This window comes from Neoarius graeffei, chromosome 10 (genome assembly GCF_027579695.1).
Source record: "Neoarius graeffei isolate fNeoGra1 chromosome 10, fNeoGra1.pri, whole genome shotgun sequence".
Taxonomy (NCBI): domain Eukaryota; kingdom Metazoa; phylum Chordata; class Actinopteri; order Siluriformes; family Ariidae; genus Neoarius; species Neoarius graeffei.
The window spans coordinates 41,153,960-41,170,990 of record NC_083578.1 but is presented as its reverse complement, the minus strand read 5'-3'; the positions used below and the strand labels follow the sequence as shown (position 1 = coordinate 41,170,990).

General features: G+C 40.3%; 1 protein-coding gene across 1 annotated transcript in view; it reads left to right on the top strand.

Moving 5' to 3' along the window:
• gcn1 (GCN1 activator of EIF2AK4) overlaps nt 1-17,031 on the top strand; it is a 190,736-nt gene that overhangs the window by 95,560 nt on the left and 78,145 nt on the right. The window contains exons 30-36 of the mRNA XM_060931788.1: nt 551-740; nt 10,617-10,687; nt 10,764-10,929; nt 11,281-11,475; nt 11,971-12,217; nt 14,267-14,388; nt 14,488-14,602. Coding sequence (XP_060787771.1) covers nt 551-740; nt 10,617-10,687; nt 10,764-10,929; nt 11,281-11,475; nt 11,971-12,217; nt 14,267-14,388; nt 14,488-14,602 — 1,106 coding nt within the window. The remainder of the gene's footprint in view (nt 1-550; nt 741-10,616; nt 10,688-10,763; nt 10,930-11,280; nt 11,476-11,970; nt 12,218-14,266; nt 14,389-14,487; nt 14,603-17,031) is intronic.

The window sequence follows — 17,031 nt, the reverse complement described above, 5'->3', positions numbered from 1 at the left end:
GTGGATTTTTTTTTTTCCTTCCCTGATGACACAGACACATTCCAGGAAGACAATGCCAAGATTCATCTATCTCAGATTGTGAAAGGGTGGTTCAGGGAGCATGAGGAATCATTTTCACACATTAATTGGTCACTATAGTGTCCTGACCATAACCCCAATTGAAAGTCTTTGGAATGTGCTGGAGAAGACTCTGCAGAATGGTTTGACTCTACCATCATTAATACAAGATCTTGGAGAGGTTGTTGAAACAATGCCACCCCAAATGTGCACTGTAATCAAAGCTGAAAACAGTCCAACAAAATAGTGTGTACCACTTATTTTTTGGCTAGGCAGTGTAATTGTCATGTAACATAGCAAATATCCTACAAGCTACCTCATTTTACTGTTTAACACTTTTTTTAGGAAAACTGTGTTCTTAAGTAGTCTCTTAGGTTGCCATCAATCCAACATAATGTTGAAGCAAGTCTTCAGTCATTGTTTCTCTTCTTTTAATGGCTTTTGGTGGTAGTTTTCACTCTCTGGTATTTTATATATATTCCTAATTTCCTAGGTTGTGGCAGACTCTGTGTCTGGAGTTGGTTCCTGAGCTATGCCCACTGCTGATCAAAGATGTGACGCACCATGAGGAAACGGTGAGGGTAGCAGTAGCTGAGGCTTTATCTGCTGCTGTGAGTCAGTACCAGGAAGAATTAACTACGGTTCTGTCACAGCTTACTGAGCTCTACCAGCAAAAACTTTATGTGAGTCTCTCTTTCTTACTCCTGCCTCAACATTGTCCAGTCTAGGGTTTCATTCCAGAGCAATAGCCATACATTTCAGGGCTCGAAATTCATATATTTTTTCGCCAGCCAGCCGGACTAGTTACTTTCCAAAGTAACTAGCCAAACAGAAAATCAACTTGCCAAAATTTGTTCATGTATGAATTTTACTTCTGCCAAAAATAACGCAAAAGAGAGTAGTTACCATTGTTCATGACTAATGTGCATTTATTTCAAGACCCGAGTATTTTGATAGGTTTTTTTTTTTTTTTTGCACACTTTAAAAACTGGCATTTGCTGTTCCACGTCCTCCTCGCGATATCCAAAAAAATTGCCAGATGACTGACCCCTTAGTAGTTCTTTTAGGAACCAATTCGTCCGCTTCCATTTTTAATTTGTCGCTGAAATTGACAGAGCTTACACGATAGCCTATGCAACACCAGCGATTGCACAAACTGAGTCAGCGCTGTAAACCGGAACTAGAAAATCTTCCCGCAAGCAGCGTTGCCAGATACTGCTGACGTTTTCCAGCCCAAAATATGTTCAAAACCCACCAAAATGCACTTAAAACTGCCCAATCTGGCAACACTGCCCGCAAGTTCCTTTCAGCACCTAGATGTCACCCGGGATTGGTTGGTGAGTGTGTGACGTTGTTGTTTTTTTACCCTTAGGCAGCCTCTCACGTTACTGCCTGACGGACAGGGAGAAAAACACCAGAAAAGGTTTTAAACAAACGCAAGTCGTCAGATGACCATAAAATACTCGATAGTTATGATATAATAATTTTATGTATCTCTCACAGAATTTTCGGAGCTATATCGAGTATATTCAATATATCGCACAGCCCTAGTCTGAATCTTCGCTTCATATATATTTTTTATTTTCAACTAGCCAGCCGGGCTGGCTAGTGACAGGAATTACCCACCAAATGACAAATCGCCTCGGGCGACCGGACCACCGCAAATTTCGAGCCCTGCATTTTATTCTTCTGCCATTTGGTAGTTTAGGCATTGTTTTTGGGTCGTCAGTGCAACTGTGCCTGCACCCATATGTGAGTTTGTCCATTTGTCTGAGATTTTGTGGACGCGATATCTCAATGAGTGGCTGAATGTTGTTAGGATTTATAGGGAATTATTATTGTAACCAGCAGACAAACTGATTAGATTTTGCAGTTGATTCAAACAGGGTCAAGTTCACAGCAAGGTCAAATGTGACACTATATGGCGAAAAATTTGTGGACACCTATAACCTGACTGTCACACCCATAAAGTGGACATAAAATGTCCATGCACCCCTGTTAAAATGGCAGGTTTTTGTGAAGAGGGGAAAAAAGAAACTAAATGGCTTTACATGTACAACACGATTTTTTTTGTCATAATACAACCCCGATTCCAAAAAAGTTTGGACAAAGTACAAATTGTAAATAAAAACAGAATGCAATGATGTGGAAGTTTCAAAATTCCATATTTTATTCAGAATAGAACATAGATGACACATTAAATGTTTAAACTGAGAAAAAGTATCATTTAAAGAGGAAAAATTAGGTGATTTTAAATTTCATGACAACACATCTCAAAAAAGTTGGGACAAGGCCATGTTTACCACTGTGAGACATCCCCTTTTCTCTTCAACAGTCTGTAAACGTCTGGGGACTGAGGAGACAAGTTGCTCAAGTTTAGGGATAGGAATGTTAACCCATTCTTGTCTAATGTAGGATTCTAGTTGCTCAACTGTCTTAGGTCTTTTTTGTCGTATCTTCCGTTTTATGATGCGCCAAATGTTTTCTATGGGTGAAAGATCTGGACTGCAGGCTGGCCAGTTCAGTACCCGGACCCTTCTTCTACGCAGCCATGATGCTGTAATTGATGCAGTATGTGGTTTGGCATTGTCATGTTGGAAAATGCAAGGTCTTCCCTGAAAGAGACGTCGTCTGGATGGGAGCATATGTTGCTCTAGAACCTGGATATACCTTTCAGCATTGATGGTGTCTTTCCAGATGTGTAAGCTGCCCATGCCACACGCACTAATGCAACCCCATACCATCAGAGATGCAGGCTTCTGAACTGAGCGCTGATAACAACTTGGGTCGTCCTTCTCCTCTTTAGTCCGAATGGCATGGCGTCCCTGATTTCCATAAAGAACTTCAAATTTTGATTCGTCTGACCACAGAACAGTTTTCCACTTTGCCACAGTCCATTTTAAATAAGCCTTGGCCCAGAGAAGACGTCTGCGCTTCTGGATCATGTTTAGATACGGCTTCTTCTTTGAGCTATGGAGTTTTAGCTGGCAACAGCGGATGGCACGGTGAATTGTGTTCACAGATAATGTTCTCTGGAAATATTTCTGAGCCCATTTTGTGATTTCCAATACAGAAGCATGCCTGTATGTGATGCAGTGCCGTCTAAGGGCCCGAAGATCATGGGCACCCAGTATGGTTTTCCGGCCTTGACCCTTACGCACAGAGATTCTTCCAGATTCTCTGAATCTTTTGATGATGATATGCACTGTAGATGATACGTTCAAACTCTTTGCAATTTTACACTGTTGAACTCCTTTCTGATATTGCTCCACTATTTGTCAGCGCAGAATTAGGGGGATTGGTGATCCTCTTCCCATCTTTACTTCTGAGAGCCGCTGCCACTCCAAGATGCTCTTTTTATACCCAGTCATGTTAATGACCTATTGCCAATTGACCTAATGAGTTGCAATTTGGTCCTCCAGCTGTTCCTTTTTTGTACCTTTAACTTTTCCAGCCTCTTACTGCCTCTGTCCCAACTTTTTTGAGATGTGTTGCTGTCATGAAATTTCAAATGAGCCAATATTTGGCATGAAATTTCAAAATGTCTCACTTTTGACATTTGATATGTTATCTATGTTTTATTGTGAATACAATATCAGTTTTTGAGATTTGTAAATTATTGCATTCCGTTTTTATTTACAATTTGTAGTTTGTCCCAACTTTTTTGGAATCGGGGTTGTATATTTTTATATGGATACGACTATCCCGTAAATAAGCACTTTCACATCAAAGACGAATGTTTGTGTGCGTAAAAGTGATGTTTATTTTTTTGCAGCAGGTTTGTGTTTTTTTTTTTTTTTTATTTTGTCTGCAAAAGGAACTTGTTCATCCAATCGGGCTGCAGTTTGTGGAAACGTTATCACACTGCTGCAGGCTTGGCAGAGTTTTTCATTCTGTTTTGCTGCATGTGAACATGCATACTTCCATACCATTTTGTGTACAAAAAGTAGGGAGTCCGAATACTTAGTAGGCATTAATAGTCAAATGGTACCCTTGTGTCTCAAAACACAGCGCTGTTTGACAAGAGAAGCAAAAATTATAAAGATAATGAATTTAAGGACCATGTCTGGGGGGGGGGGGGGGGACAATAGGAGCGGAGCTCAGCAGTGAAAATGGTGAGTGTACAGTCCATGGTCCGTAGCCTGTTTGTGATGGGGTGAAGTCAGTCAGTCTATCAGTCTCAGCAGCTCTTGAACCAAACAGTGAAATTCTCCGCATTCTCAGGATAGGATGTACCAAACATGTACCCATGTTTCCTCCCTTTGGGGGGGGGATAAGCACCAGCTCATCATTTGTTAACTCCCATCATGTGATTGTTTTTGTGGAAAGCTCTCATAATTGCATCACATTTCATGTAAATATTAACACGTTAAATTCATCAATTATTTTTTTGCACTTTTTTGCATGATTTATTTACGTCATGCTGTATGTGTAAAGACCTTAAGATAAATCATGTCGGATCTTTTCTACCTTTACTGTGAAATTGCAAAGTATACAAATAAAGTAAGACACGATCAGAAAATTTTTAGGATAAAATAGAAAATTATCAAACTTTACAGTAACCTAGTTGCGGAAGTGTGCTCACCCCTAAACTAATACTTTGTTGAAGCATCTTTTTGATTTTATTATACCACTCAGTCTTTTTTAGTAAGAGTCTGCGTGGCCATCTTAACTTGACAATATTTTCACGCTCCTTGAAAAATCATTCTAGGTCCATTGAATTGCTTTTACGGTCATTGTAAATGGATACAACGAAATAAAAAATGCCACTCTATGGTGCAAACATAAACACAGGACACTGAAGGCAAAAAAAAGACATAAAATGAGAATTGTGATACTAAAAATTGAATTAAATAATCTATATAAAAGTAAAGTGCAGGTGCATAGCAGCATTAATTAATTATGTACTTATTATTTAAAGTGCAAATTGCTTTCGTAAAAAAATGGGCTCTGAATCTGGAGGTGCATGCTTTGACTGACCTGTAACACCTGCCAGAGGGTAACAGTTCAAAGAGGTGGTGGCCGGGGTGGGTGGAGTACTTGATGATGATGGTAGCTCTGCTGAGGTAACATGAGGTGGCAATATGCTGCAGAGGAGGCAGTGAGCAGCCTGTTATTTTCTCTGCTGACTTCACCATTCTCTGGAGTGCTTTATGTGCAGCAGAGCAGCCTGCATGCCATACTGTTATGCAGTAGGTTAGCAGGCTCTCTATGGTCACCTGGTCAAGGGCCACCAGTAATTTCCTTTGTGTTGTGCCTCCTAAGCACTCTCAGGAAGTGCAGTCTTTGCTGTGCTCTCTTGATGTTTGCCATGGTGTCGGCCAACCAGAAGAGGTCCTCTGATATGAGGACTCCCAGGAACTTAAGTTTGCACCCTTTCCATGCTTGCCCCATTGATGCAGAGAAGGGTCAGCTCAGTCACTCGTTTCCTCCTGAAGTCCAGTACTAACTCCTTGGTTTTTGTACTGTTCAGTGTCAGGTTATTCACTGAACACCACTCTGACAGTCTCTGTATCTCATCTGTGTATACTGACTCATCTTCCCCGTGATGAGTCTGATGACAATTGTGTCGTCAGCAAATTTAATGATAGAGGAGTGTACTGGTGTGCAGTCATTGGTGTAGAAGGAGTAAAGGACTGGACTTGGCACACAGCCTTGGGGTGCTCCAGTGCTTAGTGATATGGGGGGCCTATTTTGAGACTCTGCAGGCGCTTTGTGAGGCAGTCTTTGATCCATGTGCAGGTGGGGTTGGAGAGGCCCCAAGTGTTGTAGCTTGCTGTGAGGGCATCTCCTGTGCACAGCCCACCTCGGATCAGTTCACAGATTGTATGTTGGGTTCAGGCCTGGGCTCTGGCTAGGCTATTCAAAAACATTGATCGTCTTTTGGTTAAGCCATTCCTTTGTTGTTTTGGAAGTATGATTTGGGTCATTAGTGTGGTGAAAATAGGGCTGGGTGATTAATTGAATTTTATTTTCAATTACAATTTTGTCTTCCAATAATTATGAAAAGAAGGTAATCAAGACAACTATTTTTGTGCTGTATTCCGTTTCACGATGTACCCTTTTTTGACAAACGGGGAACAGGTTCTTGAAACAGTTCTTTTCAGGATTCTTTGAACCTTGGAGAGTGTTGCACAGTACACAGTGGAAGTAAACACTTGTAGCAAGATGATGGAGCACATTGATTACCTGCAAGCTTTTGTTCTGTTATTGCAGATATTTGTTTTCATTCCATTTTTTTCCTTGAAGATGTATCCTTTTCCATTGCACTCTCCTTTGCTGCACTCTGTTTCCTCTCCAAACTAATGACACACTTTGCTCTGTAAATACTAGCTGTATATTTGCTTCCAGCTGGGAACCAATTTTTTAGTCAGGTCAATTTATTTGTGCAGGGCTTTCCCCAGAAAAAAATATCAGAGTGGTGCTGCTGATGCAGTGCCCAGCCCGTAAGGACCGGCTGCTAAGGGAGTTTGAGGGCATGCTCCCCCAGAAAATTAAAAAATTAGAGACTTCAAATGGTGGCATCAAGGACTGATTTAGGCACAATTCAACATTATTAAATTTGCTATTTTTACCTTGTCAAATATGCAAGGGGCAAAATTTAAAGGGCAAAATTAGATTTGAAATGAAAACACTGGAAACAGTCAATTCAGAGAAATATTTCATTTTATTGCACAACAAAAAATGCAGAATATTGAACAATATAGCATCCGTCCATCAATTATCTGTAGCTGCTTATCCTATACAGGGTTGCAGGCAAACTGGAGCCTATCCCAGCTGACTATGGGTGAGAGGCGGGGTACACCCTGGACAAGTCGCCAGGTCATCACAGGGCTGACACACACAGACAACCATCCATTCACACACTCATTCATACCTACGGTCAATTTAGAGCCACCAATTAGCCTAACCTGCATGTCTTTGGACTGTGAGGGAAACTGGAGCACCCGGAGGAAACCCACGCAGACACTGGGAGAACATGCAAACTCCACACAGAAAGGTCCTCTTTGGCCACTGGGCTCGAACCCAGGACCTTCTTGCTGTGAGGCACCAGTACTAACCATTACACTACCATGCCACCCCAACAATATAGGGTCAATCCATGTGAAATCACCAGAGGCCTCGCCACTGACCATCTCGGATTTGCTTCATACTTTCTGGAAATATTGTCAGGGTGCCCAATAAATAGTGTACAAAATTTTAGGCTTGTACCTTCATTAGTTTCTGAGATATAGGGGCTTCAAAAAAGGGGTGTGGCCCCAATTTCACTGTTGAAACACATGCTACAGAAAACGGACCTAACTTCCATAAGTCATTACTTTTAAACTATTCATGCAAGATACATGAAATTTTCAAGGATTGTTCTTCAATGCCAGACGCCTTTAAATACTAAAATAGAAAGTTCACAGTTCAATATTTGCCAAGTTATGGCTTGCTGAAAATCATAAAAAAATGTGCTTTGGAGCAAATTTGACGCCCCATATCTCCATATTAAAGCACACCAGATCTTTCAAGTTTTCTTATTTATGACTCATGTTATAGTACTCTTTAGGCAACTAGGTATGTGTTCAAAAGAAATCAAACTTTCGGATTTATTAGGCTTTAAAAAAACATTTTGTGCCTATATTTCAAATGTATGACAAGGTCTACCATAAAAACAATTATACCACTGGAAAGAGCTTGTTTTGATTAGCAAATGCGCAAAATATGAAGCTGGTACCCTAAACCAAACTATAAATATTAAGGTATCGAGTACGGCATGTTTTACGTTAGACGGAAATGCTGTTTTAAGGCATATAATCTACTAGCAGACAAACTAGCAAAACATCATTTCATTGCCAAACACCAGAGTGGATATTTGAAGAATTTGAAGGAAAATCTGTCAGCGGGTGAATGTATTATGCTTTTGGATTTTGCCAAAAACTATTCATTCTGCCCAGGGAGATCACTGGGACAACAGCCAATGCACTCTTCATCCATTTGCAGTGTACATTAGAGCAAAGAATGAAGATGGTACAGAAGTAACGAAATGCATCTCTGTCTGCATAAGTGGCTGTGCATGCATTCTTAGTTTTTACCATATGTATGCCATTTACATCCCCAGCTGAAAAAGGTCATTTACTTCAGTGATGGATCAGCAGCCCAATACAAAAACTATAAAAAATTTCACAAATCTAATAAAGCATGCAGATGATTTTGGACTTTTGGCAGAATGGCATTTCTTTGCCACTTCTCATGGTAAATCACCCTGTGATGGTATTGGAGGCACTGTAAAGCAGTCGGCAGCTCGAGCTAGCTTACAGGCAGTCACAAGTGATCACATACTAACCCCATCTGATCTGTTTTTGTGGGCAAAAAAACATATCAAGAACATCTATTTCATCTGCGTGGCCATCTTAACTTAATCAGTTTTTCACTTTAAAGTTGCTTATTCATGACTGTACATAGTGCAGTGTTGCCAAAGGTTTCGGAATACATTCAGAACAGCAGAAAATAATTGCAATACTAATAATGGATACAGTATTGCAATTATTATTTTCTGCTGTTCTGAATGCATTCCGAAACCTTTGGCAACATTGCAGTATGTACAGTCACGAATAAGCAACTTTAAAGTGAAAAACTGATTTTTTTTAAAGGCCGATATTTTTAAGGGGTTACAGTGATATTTTGAGGCTGATGACCTGTAGCTGTGTGTAGTTTGCATGTTCTCCCCGTGTCCACGTGGGTTTCCTCCAGGTGCTTCGGTTTCCCCCACAGTCCAAAGACATGCAGGTTAGGTTAACTGGTGACTCTAAATTGACCGTAGGTGTGAATGGTTGTCTGTGTCAGCCCTGTGATGACCTGGCGACTTGTCCAGGGTGTACCCCGCCTTTCGCCCGTAGTCAGCTGGGATGGGCTCCAGCTTGCCTGCGACCCTGTAGGACAGGATAAAGCGGCTAGAGCTAATGAGAATGAGATAATAGATACAATAATAGAAGAATAAATTAAAAAAAATTTTAAGTTAAATGAATTTTTATATTATTGATTAAATTTCAAACTGAGCAATGTCATGAATCATGTATCAGCCATAAAATTAAAACCACCTGCCTAATATTGTGTAGGTCCCTCTAGTGTCCCCAAAATTGCTCTGGCCCCTTGAGGCATGAATTCCACAAGACCTCTGAAGGTGTGCTGGGATCTGCTACCAATATGTTAGCAGCAGATCATTTAAGTTCTGTAAGTTGCAAGGGCGGGCCTCCATGGATCAGACTTGTTTGTCCAGCACATCCCACAGACGCTCAATCGGATTGAGATCTGGGGCGTTTGGAGGCCAAATCAACCATTTGAACACCTGGCCATCCACAGGATTTAAAAGAAAATGTGATTCATTGGATCAGGCCCTGCTTCTTCCGTTGTTCCCTGGTCCAGTTCTGATGCTCATATGCCCATTGTTGGTACTTTCGGCAGTGTACAAGGCTCAGCATGGGCATGCTGACCGGTCTGCAGCTACACAGGCCCATACACAGCAAGCTGCGATGTACTGTATGTTCTGACACCTTTCTATCATAGCCAGCATTAGCTTTTTCAGCAGTTTGTGCTATAGTAGCTCTCCTATAGTATTGGACCAGACTGGCTTCACTCCTCACATGCATCAGTGAGCCTTGAGCACCCACAATCCTGTCACTGGTTCACTAGTTGTCCTTCCTTGGATCACTTTTGGTAGGTACTAACCACTGCATACCAGGAACACTCCACAAGACCTGCCATTTCGGAGATGCTCTGTCGCTGTTGTCTAGCCATTATGATTTGATCCTTGTCAGAGTTGCTCAAATCCTTACACTTGCCCATTTCTCCTAATTTCAACACATCAACTTCAAGAAGTCACTGCTCAGTTGCTGCTGAATATATCCCACCTATTGACAGTTGCCGTTGTAACGGGATAATGTTATTCACCTCACCTGTCAGTGGTTTTAATGTTATAACGTTATACAGAATGTTTCAAAAAATTTGATGATATTTGAGATGGAAATATCCCAGAAACTACATAGTCTAGGCAGATGAAACTGAACAGGCTTAATGTTGAGCAATATAAGATTTATTCCTCAAAATTTGAATGAGAAATTCAAAGGTATGTGGATTCTATGAACGATTTCACAAATTTTAAATATGCGCGCCGCCTGAGACACAGACACAGGCAGCCTTCCTCTTTGAACTTTTTGTGCCATGTCCAAATCTGCATTGCAGTTGGTGCACTTTTAGAGAATTCTGTCATAAATGCATGCTGCACAGCCTTGTTCGACTGTGTTCGAGCGTACTCTAACACACACAACGTCTTTTCCAGTGAATGGCATTTCTATACCTAAAAAGATAAAAACAAAAAACACACAATTTTGACCTGTTTCCACACATGCTGTTAAAATTTGAGGTCAATTGAACGAAAATTGGCAAAGTTATTAGATTGTGAAATTATGTCAAATTTTTTGAAACACCCTGTAATGTTTTAATGTATATACTGTAATTACGCAAATGTAGATCATGTTAGTCCATTCTTAACACATCATTCACCTTATAAATTGTAGAGACCACCACCAGTCCTGGATGCTTTGGGCCGAGTAATCTCAGAAGCACCTCCTGACCAGTGGGCAGCAAGGTAAGGCCCCTGCTTACTGAGTAATATTACTCCTATCTGCAAAGCTGCGTATTGGAGTGATGCTTCCTGTCTACAGGTGTGGGATAGCACTGGCTCTTAATAAGCTCTCCCAATGGCTAAGGGAGGATCAGGTGACTCCCATCTTTCTGTTTTTCGTACCTGACGCACTGAACGACAGGCACAGTGAGGTGCGACGCTGCATGCTGGATGCTGCATTGTCGGTCCTCAACACCCATGGCAAGGTATCTCACCACCCAAAATCCCTGCTTCATGTCCTCTAGTTCTTTTTATCTGAATTTTACATTAGTGCCTGCAACAAACTAAGTACATTAGCGATAGACTTCTCAAATAAATTATAACATGCATGCTGGCTTTAAGTAGCTTTTGAATACATACCCAACACTGTATACATGAAAAGCTGTAATTTCTTAAATTGCATTAAATTGTAAATTCTGACTGTGAAGGGCTGTGTGGATGTACATGCTATACTTAGTATGAAGGTACATGATTATTTACTAGACTATAGCTTGTTTTCAAATTAACTTCAAGGAGAAAATTGAAATGTTGTAAAAATGTGTTTGTACATATTATAGGACAGTGTGAACTCTTTGCTGCCCGTGTTTGAGGAATTCCTGAAGAACGCTCCTCAGGATGCCAGCTATGACTCAGTGCGTCAAAGTGTGGTCATCCTCATGGGCTCACTGGCCAAACATCTGGACAAGAATGACCCCAAAGTTAAGCCCATAGTTGCCAAGCTCATCACCGCTCTCTCCACTCCCTCCCAGCGGGTAAACACCGTCACTTTGATCCAATTACAACTCTAAATCACAAATAAATCATAATTGGGGCAATGGTAGGCCAGCTCAGCAAAGATTCTGCTAGTGCCTTGAAGGGGACTGGAGAATGCAAATTAGAGTCGAAAAAAAAAAAATGTATGTATATGCAGATATTGAATTTTCATATTGTGATAATTGCTTTCCTTTGCCCTTTTATCACAGCTCACATTATATAATAAATATATCTTGTAAGATCATAGGATTTTGTATTTGCTGATTTAATGACAAACCACATTCGTTATTATTACTAATTTATTGTCAGGTCGCAAAAATTTGAACATTTTCAGATTAGGAAAACGGGTTGAGTACATCGTGACTGTTGTGTGGAAATAATGTGTTTGTGTGTTTGATAATTGGGAAGTGTTGTGGCAATATTCTGTCCAAAAAGTAGAATGGGGACTTACCAGATATTAGAATGTCACAGCAACATATGCCCCACTCCTACAGGTCCAGGAGTCCGTGGCCAGTTGCTTGCCTCCTCTGGTGCCTGCTATAAAGGAGGATGCAGGTGACATGGTGCGTAAGTTGCTACAGTTGCTCCTGGAGAGTGACAAATACGCAGAAAGGAAGGGTGCTGCCTACGGGTTAGCTGGATTAGTAAAGGGCCTGGGCATCCTCTCCCTCAAACAGCAAGACATCATGACCACGCTTACTGATGCCATTCAGGACAAAAAGAATGCCAGACGCAGAGAGGGTGAGTGCTTGTTGGGTAGATTTATTAGGATATACAAGTGCATCTTAAACAAATAGTGTATTGTGAAAAAGTTCTCTTTTTTTTTTTTGTATTTTAATTCAAAAAGGTAAACGTTCATATATTCTATATTCAGTACATGTAAAGTGAAATATTTCAAGCCTTTTTTTGTTTTTGTTTTGTTTTAATTTTGATTATGGCTTATAGCTTATGAAAATCAGAAATGGACTGTGTCAAATTATTAGAAGGTTTCCAAACATCAATCAAAAAAGGATTTGCAATACAGAAATGTCCACACTCCGTATTTGACTGGGGCTCCTTTACCACGAATTACTGCATCAATGTGGCGTGGCATGGAGGCGGTCAGCCTGTGGCACTGCTAAGGCGTTACTGAAGCCCAAGTTGCTTTGATAGTGGCCTTCAGCTAGTCTGTATTTTTGGGTCGGGTGTTTCTCATCATCATCTTGACAATACCCCATAGATTCTCTATGGGGTTCAAGCCAATCAAGCATATTAATATCATGGTGAACAAACCATTTGGTAGTAGTTTTGGCACTGTGGGCAGGTGTTGAGTCCTGCTAGAAAATGAAATCGGCATCTCCATAAAGCTCATCAGCAGTTGGAAGCATGAAGTGCTCCAAAATCTCCTGGTAGACAGCTGCATTGACTTTGGACTTGACACAACTTGACAAGTCAGTTGTCATTGCGGGGCAACTTCCATACCCGTCAGGTTTGTGGCACTTTTGTGCACTACTTGGCATCAGGTCTGGAGGGCCAGAGACACAACACGATGGGGGCATGACATCGTTTGTCTTACATGACTGTGCAAGGCGCTTCATTAGCAGAGGAGCTCTAGTGCGGGCCTCACGGCCCATCTCCATTTCTGCACATCCTAATGAAGCAGTCATCATCGCTAGCGATGGACAGCCGACAACGACAAAAACTTCACACTGGACTTTAAGCACCTCGGATTCTATGGCGCTCCACTCTTCCTCCAGACTCTAGGACCTTGATTTCCAAATGAAATGCAATATTTACTTCCATCTGAAAAGAGGACTTTGGACCATTGAGCAACTGGGCAGTTCTTTCTCTCCTTTGCCCAGGTAAGATGCTTCGGACATTGTCTCTGGTTCAGGAGTAGTTTGATATGAGGAATGCAACAGTTGTAGCCCCTTTCCTGAAGCTGTCTGTGTGTGGTGGCTCTTGATGCACCAACACCAGCTTCAGTCCATTCCTTGTGAAGCTCTCCCAAGTTTTTGAATCAGTTTTTCTTGACAGTCCTCTCAAGGCTGTGGTCATCCCTGTTGCTTGTGCAGCTTTTCCAGCCAACCTTTTCAGCAATGACCTTTTGTGGCTTACCCTCCTTGTAGAGGGTGTCGATGATCGTTTTCTTGAAAACTGTCAATTCAGCAGTCTTCCCTGTGATGGTGGTTGCGTGTACTGATCTAGATTGAGAGATGTACAGTATTTCTCAAACTCAAATGAAATACTCAATTTTTTTTTTGCACTGTAGGCCATAATTATCAAAATTAAAATAGAAAAATGCTTGAAACATTTGAGTCTAGAATATATAAAATTTTCACTCTTAAATAACTGATGGAAAATATTCAACTTTTTCATGATATTCTAATTGTTTGAGATGCACTAGTAGTTATTTTATACAAATTTCAAGCCTATGGTAATGATGCATAATAAAGTGCAAAAATGAAATATAATTTTAAAAGTTGCTCTTTATAAGGAGGTCAGTAAGAACTGTACTGATTCCAGTATTTATTTTCGTTATGGGTAAATATGGATGTGACAGAAGGCTACATGGTCAGATAATCTGAAAGACTGTTCTGTGCCGGTATATGGATAATGTCTCAAAACTTATCTTTAGATGAATTGCACACCTTTCGACTGTATGTCCTGTGATTTAAAAAAAAAAAAAGTGTTGAAACAAAAAGCAGACATAATATACATACCTTACTCTTAAACACTATGGTAAATGTGGATTAATACAAGTCAGAGATTTGCACAAGGTGTGATTCTCTCTCTCTCTGTCTCCCCCAGGTGCCCTGTTTGCTTTTGAAATGCTGTGCAACATGTTGGGGAAACTGTTTGAGCCGTATGTGGTACATGTGTTGCCCCACCTTCTCCTCTGCTTTGGAGATGGGAACCAGTATGTCAGAGAGGTATACACTGACTTTATCTCTTTCTGCTGTTCTTGCTCTCTGTGCCTTTTCTCCAGTTTATACCCATTTTTGTACTTTTCTTACTTCTCTCTTTCCCAGGCAGCAGATGACTGTGCCAAAGCTGTAATGCGCAATCTAAGTGCTCATGGGGTGAAGTTGGTTCTGCCCTCTCTCCTTGTAGCCCTAGAGGAAGAGTCCTGGAGGACCAAAGCAGGTCAGCATTCACTCACCACTTGTACTTTATGCTCTTGGAGCAACTTGCAGTCTCTTTTGAAAGTATTTGAAATGCAAGGCCAGTTCTTTTTTTTTTTTTTTTTTTTTTTTGCTATACACTGAAGACGTTTGGGCTTGAGATCAAAAGATGAGACGATGGATCTGAATTTCAACTTTCATTTCCTGATATTTGCATCTCCAGTCCCCTTCAAAAGTATTACAGCACCAAGGCCAATTGTTTTCTTTTTTGTTTTTTATAGACACCGAAGACATTTGAGGTTTGAGGTCAAAAAAGAACTACCTAGTGCATCTCAAGCAATTAGAATATCATGGAAAAAAATTGAGTATTTTCCATCAATTATTTACCCATGGTGATAACCATCCTGGAATAAAATGAATGCTTCTGAAAATATCTGAAGGGGGGTATTTGCCACTCAGGGGATGTAAAATTGTCCCAAGTCATTGTCTGTGGGAAAATTTTGTGATTTTAAAAAAAATGAGCAGACCAATCAATTAGATGTATTCAAGCACACAATCCAAGCACAAGACGGATGATTTAAAATTGGATTGGGGTCGTTGTCTTGAAAACTGTCCACAAAGAAACAGTCAGAAAATCAAGGGAAGAATAATAAAACTTGAGAACAATATACAATTTCTTCACAATCCCATCATGAGGTGGTAGATCAGAATTGCAGCTTACATTTTGTGATATTTCTATCTAGATGTGTTAAACAGCTGAGAACATGGCGCCTTTTGTTTGAATCTCTGCATTTTTCAAATTATCAAATATTGGAACATGTGACTGATAAGAGTCTCTGGCCCAGGTATCCCTTGTTAGACTGATTTTTGAAGTAATTAATATCTCTGAGTGTCTACTTTTCTTTTGAGCCCTCTGCTGCTTAAAAAGGATAAACCAACATGATCAGAGAGCAATCTATGGGAGAAAAGCAAGCCATTTTTGTCTGAGGAAAGTGGGAATATTGATCAGAGCCATTGCACAAATATTGTGCCAGATTGGAATTTGCAAATAAATGTAGATGAGCCTCAGAAATTCTGGAACCAAGATTAACTTGACCAAAATGATGGAAAGACTAAAGTGTGGAGAAAGAAAGGATATGTTCATGATCCAAAACATACGAGCTCATTGGTTAAGCGCAGTGTCAAGCTAGTGTCATGGTTTGGCCTTGCACAGCTGCTTCTGGAATGGTCTCGCTAATCATTACTGATTGATATAACTTTGGATGGTAGCAGCAGAATGAATTCAGAAATCTACAGAAACATTCTGACTGCCAACTTAAGGCTGAAGTATAGTTCTGCAGACACGGTCTGCACATGGTACATGACACAAAAGTTGTCTTGTGCATGTGTGAAACTGAGTGTGCTGCAATACGCCAATCCAGTAGTGGAAATGCACATTCCTTCAGCTTGTGTGTTGACATGTCCACAAACTCAAGTATACTTAGACACCCATGCGCACATCCTTGTCAGCAGCGCATGAAGCCATGTCTTCAAAAAGAAACTTCTGCCTCTACAGAGAAATTTCATCCAATCTAATGAGAGGAGCTTCATTGTGCTGCAAGACAATGATCCAAAACACAACCAAGGACTTTATCAGGGAAAATGCAAAAGGTTTTAGACTGAAATCTGTCCAGTATTGATTTAAAACACTAACCAGCAACTGCAAAATGGCTATATAATGTAATTCTATATCAGTCTACTTTGATGCAGGGCAATTAGCTGCATCAAAGTAGACTGCTCCAAATGTTGTGATTGTTAGTGTCTGACAACATGGAAAGGATCCCTCTAGAGAAACACCTGTGGAAGTTTACCTCAATAACTTTAAACAAGCTGTAGAAAATGACTGTTTCTAAATATTTCTCTTCCGGTCTTTGACAGTGCACCTCGTTCAGTAGCGAAAGCTGATTATCACATGGGGGCTGTTTTTCAGATGTTTACAAAAGAAGTCAGGCAGAATTTATGAAGAAGGTAATGCCTGAATATTTAGCTGATTATGACAATATGAATAAGTATCTGGCAAATGTAGAAAGGATCCCTTTTGTAAACAGCAGAAAACATTGGCATACACTGCTAGGGTGATTCTCATGAAATCTTGGGTTCACAGATTTCAAACATGAAATTTTTAAAAAGACTTGAATCAACAAATTTCCTTGTTTGGCATTAATAACAAGCTCTGAAGAGTTTGTGAGCATTAATTCAAAAATTTACTGACAACACCTTTTTGAACATATTTTCCAAAACAAGTCTGTAAAATCTTATTACCACAACAGACTGAAAACGTCAAGAACATCAGGAAAGCAAATAGATTTTCACAAAATTGATTCTACAGTTATGCACAGCTATTTGAAACTCCGAAATAGTGCAGATTTCTAATGACGGATTTTTCTCATTACTGCAACACATTCTGGGGGT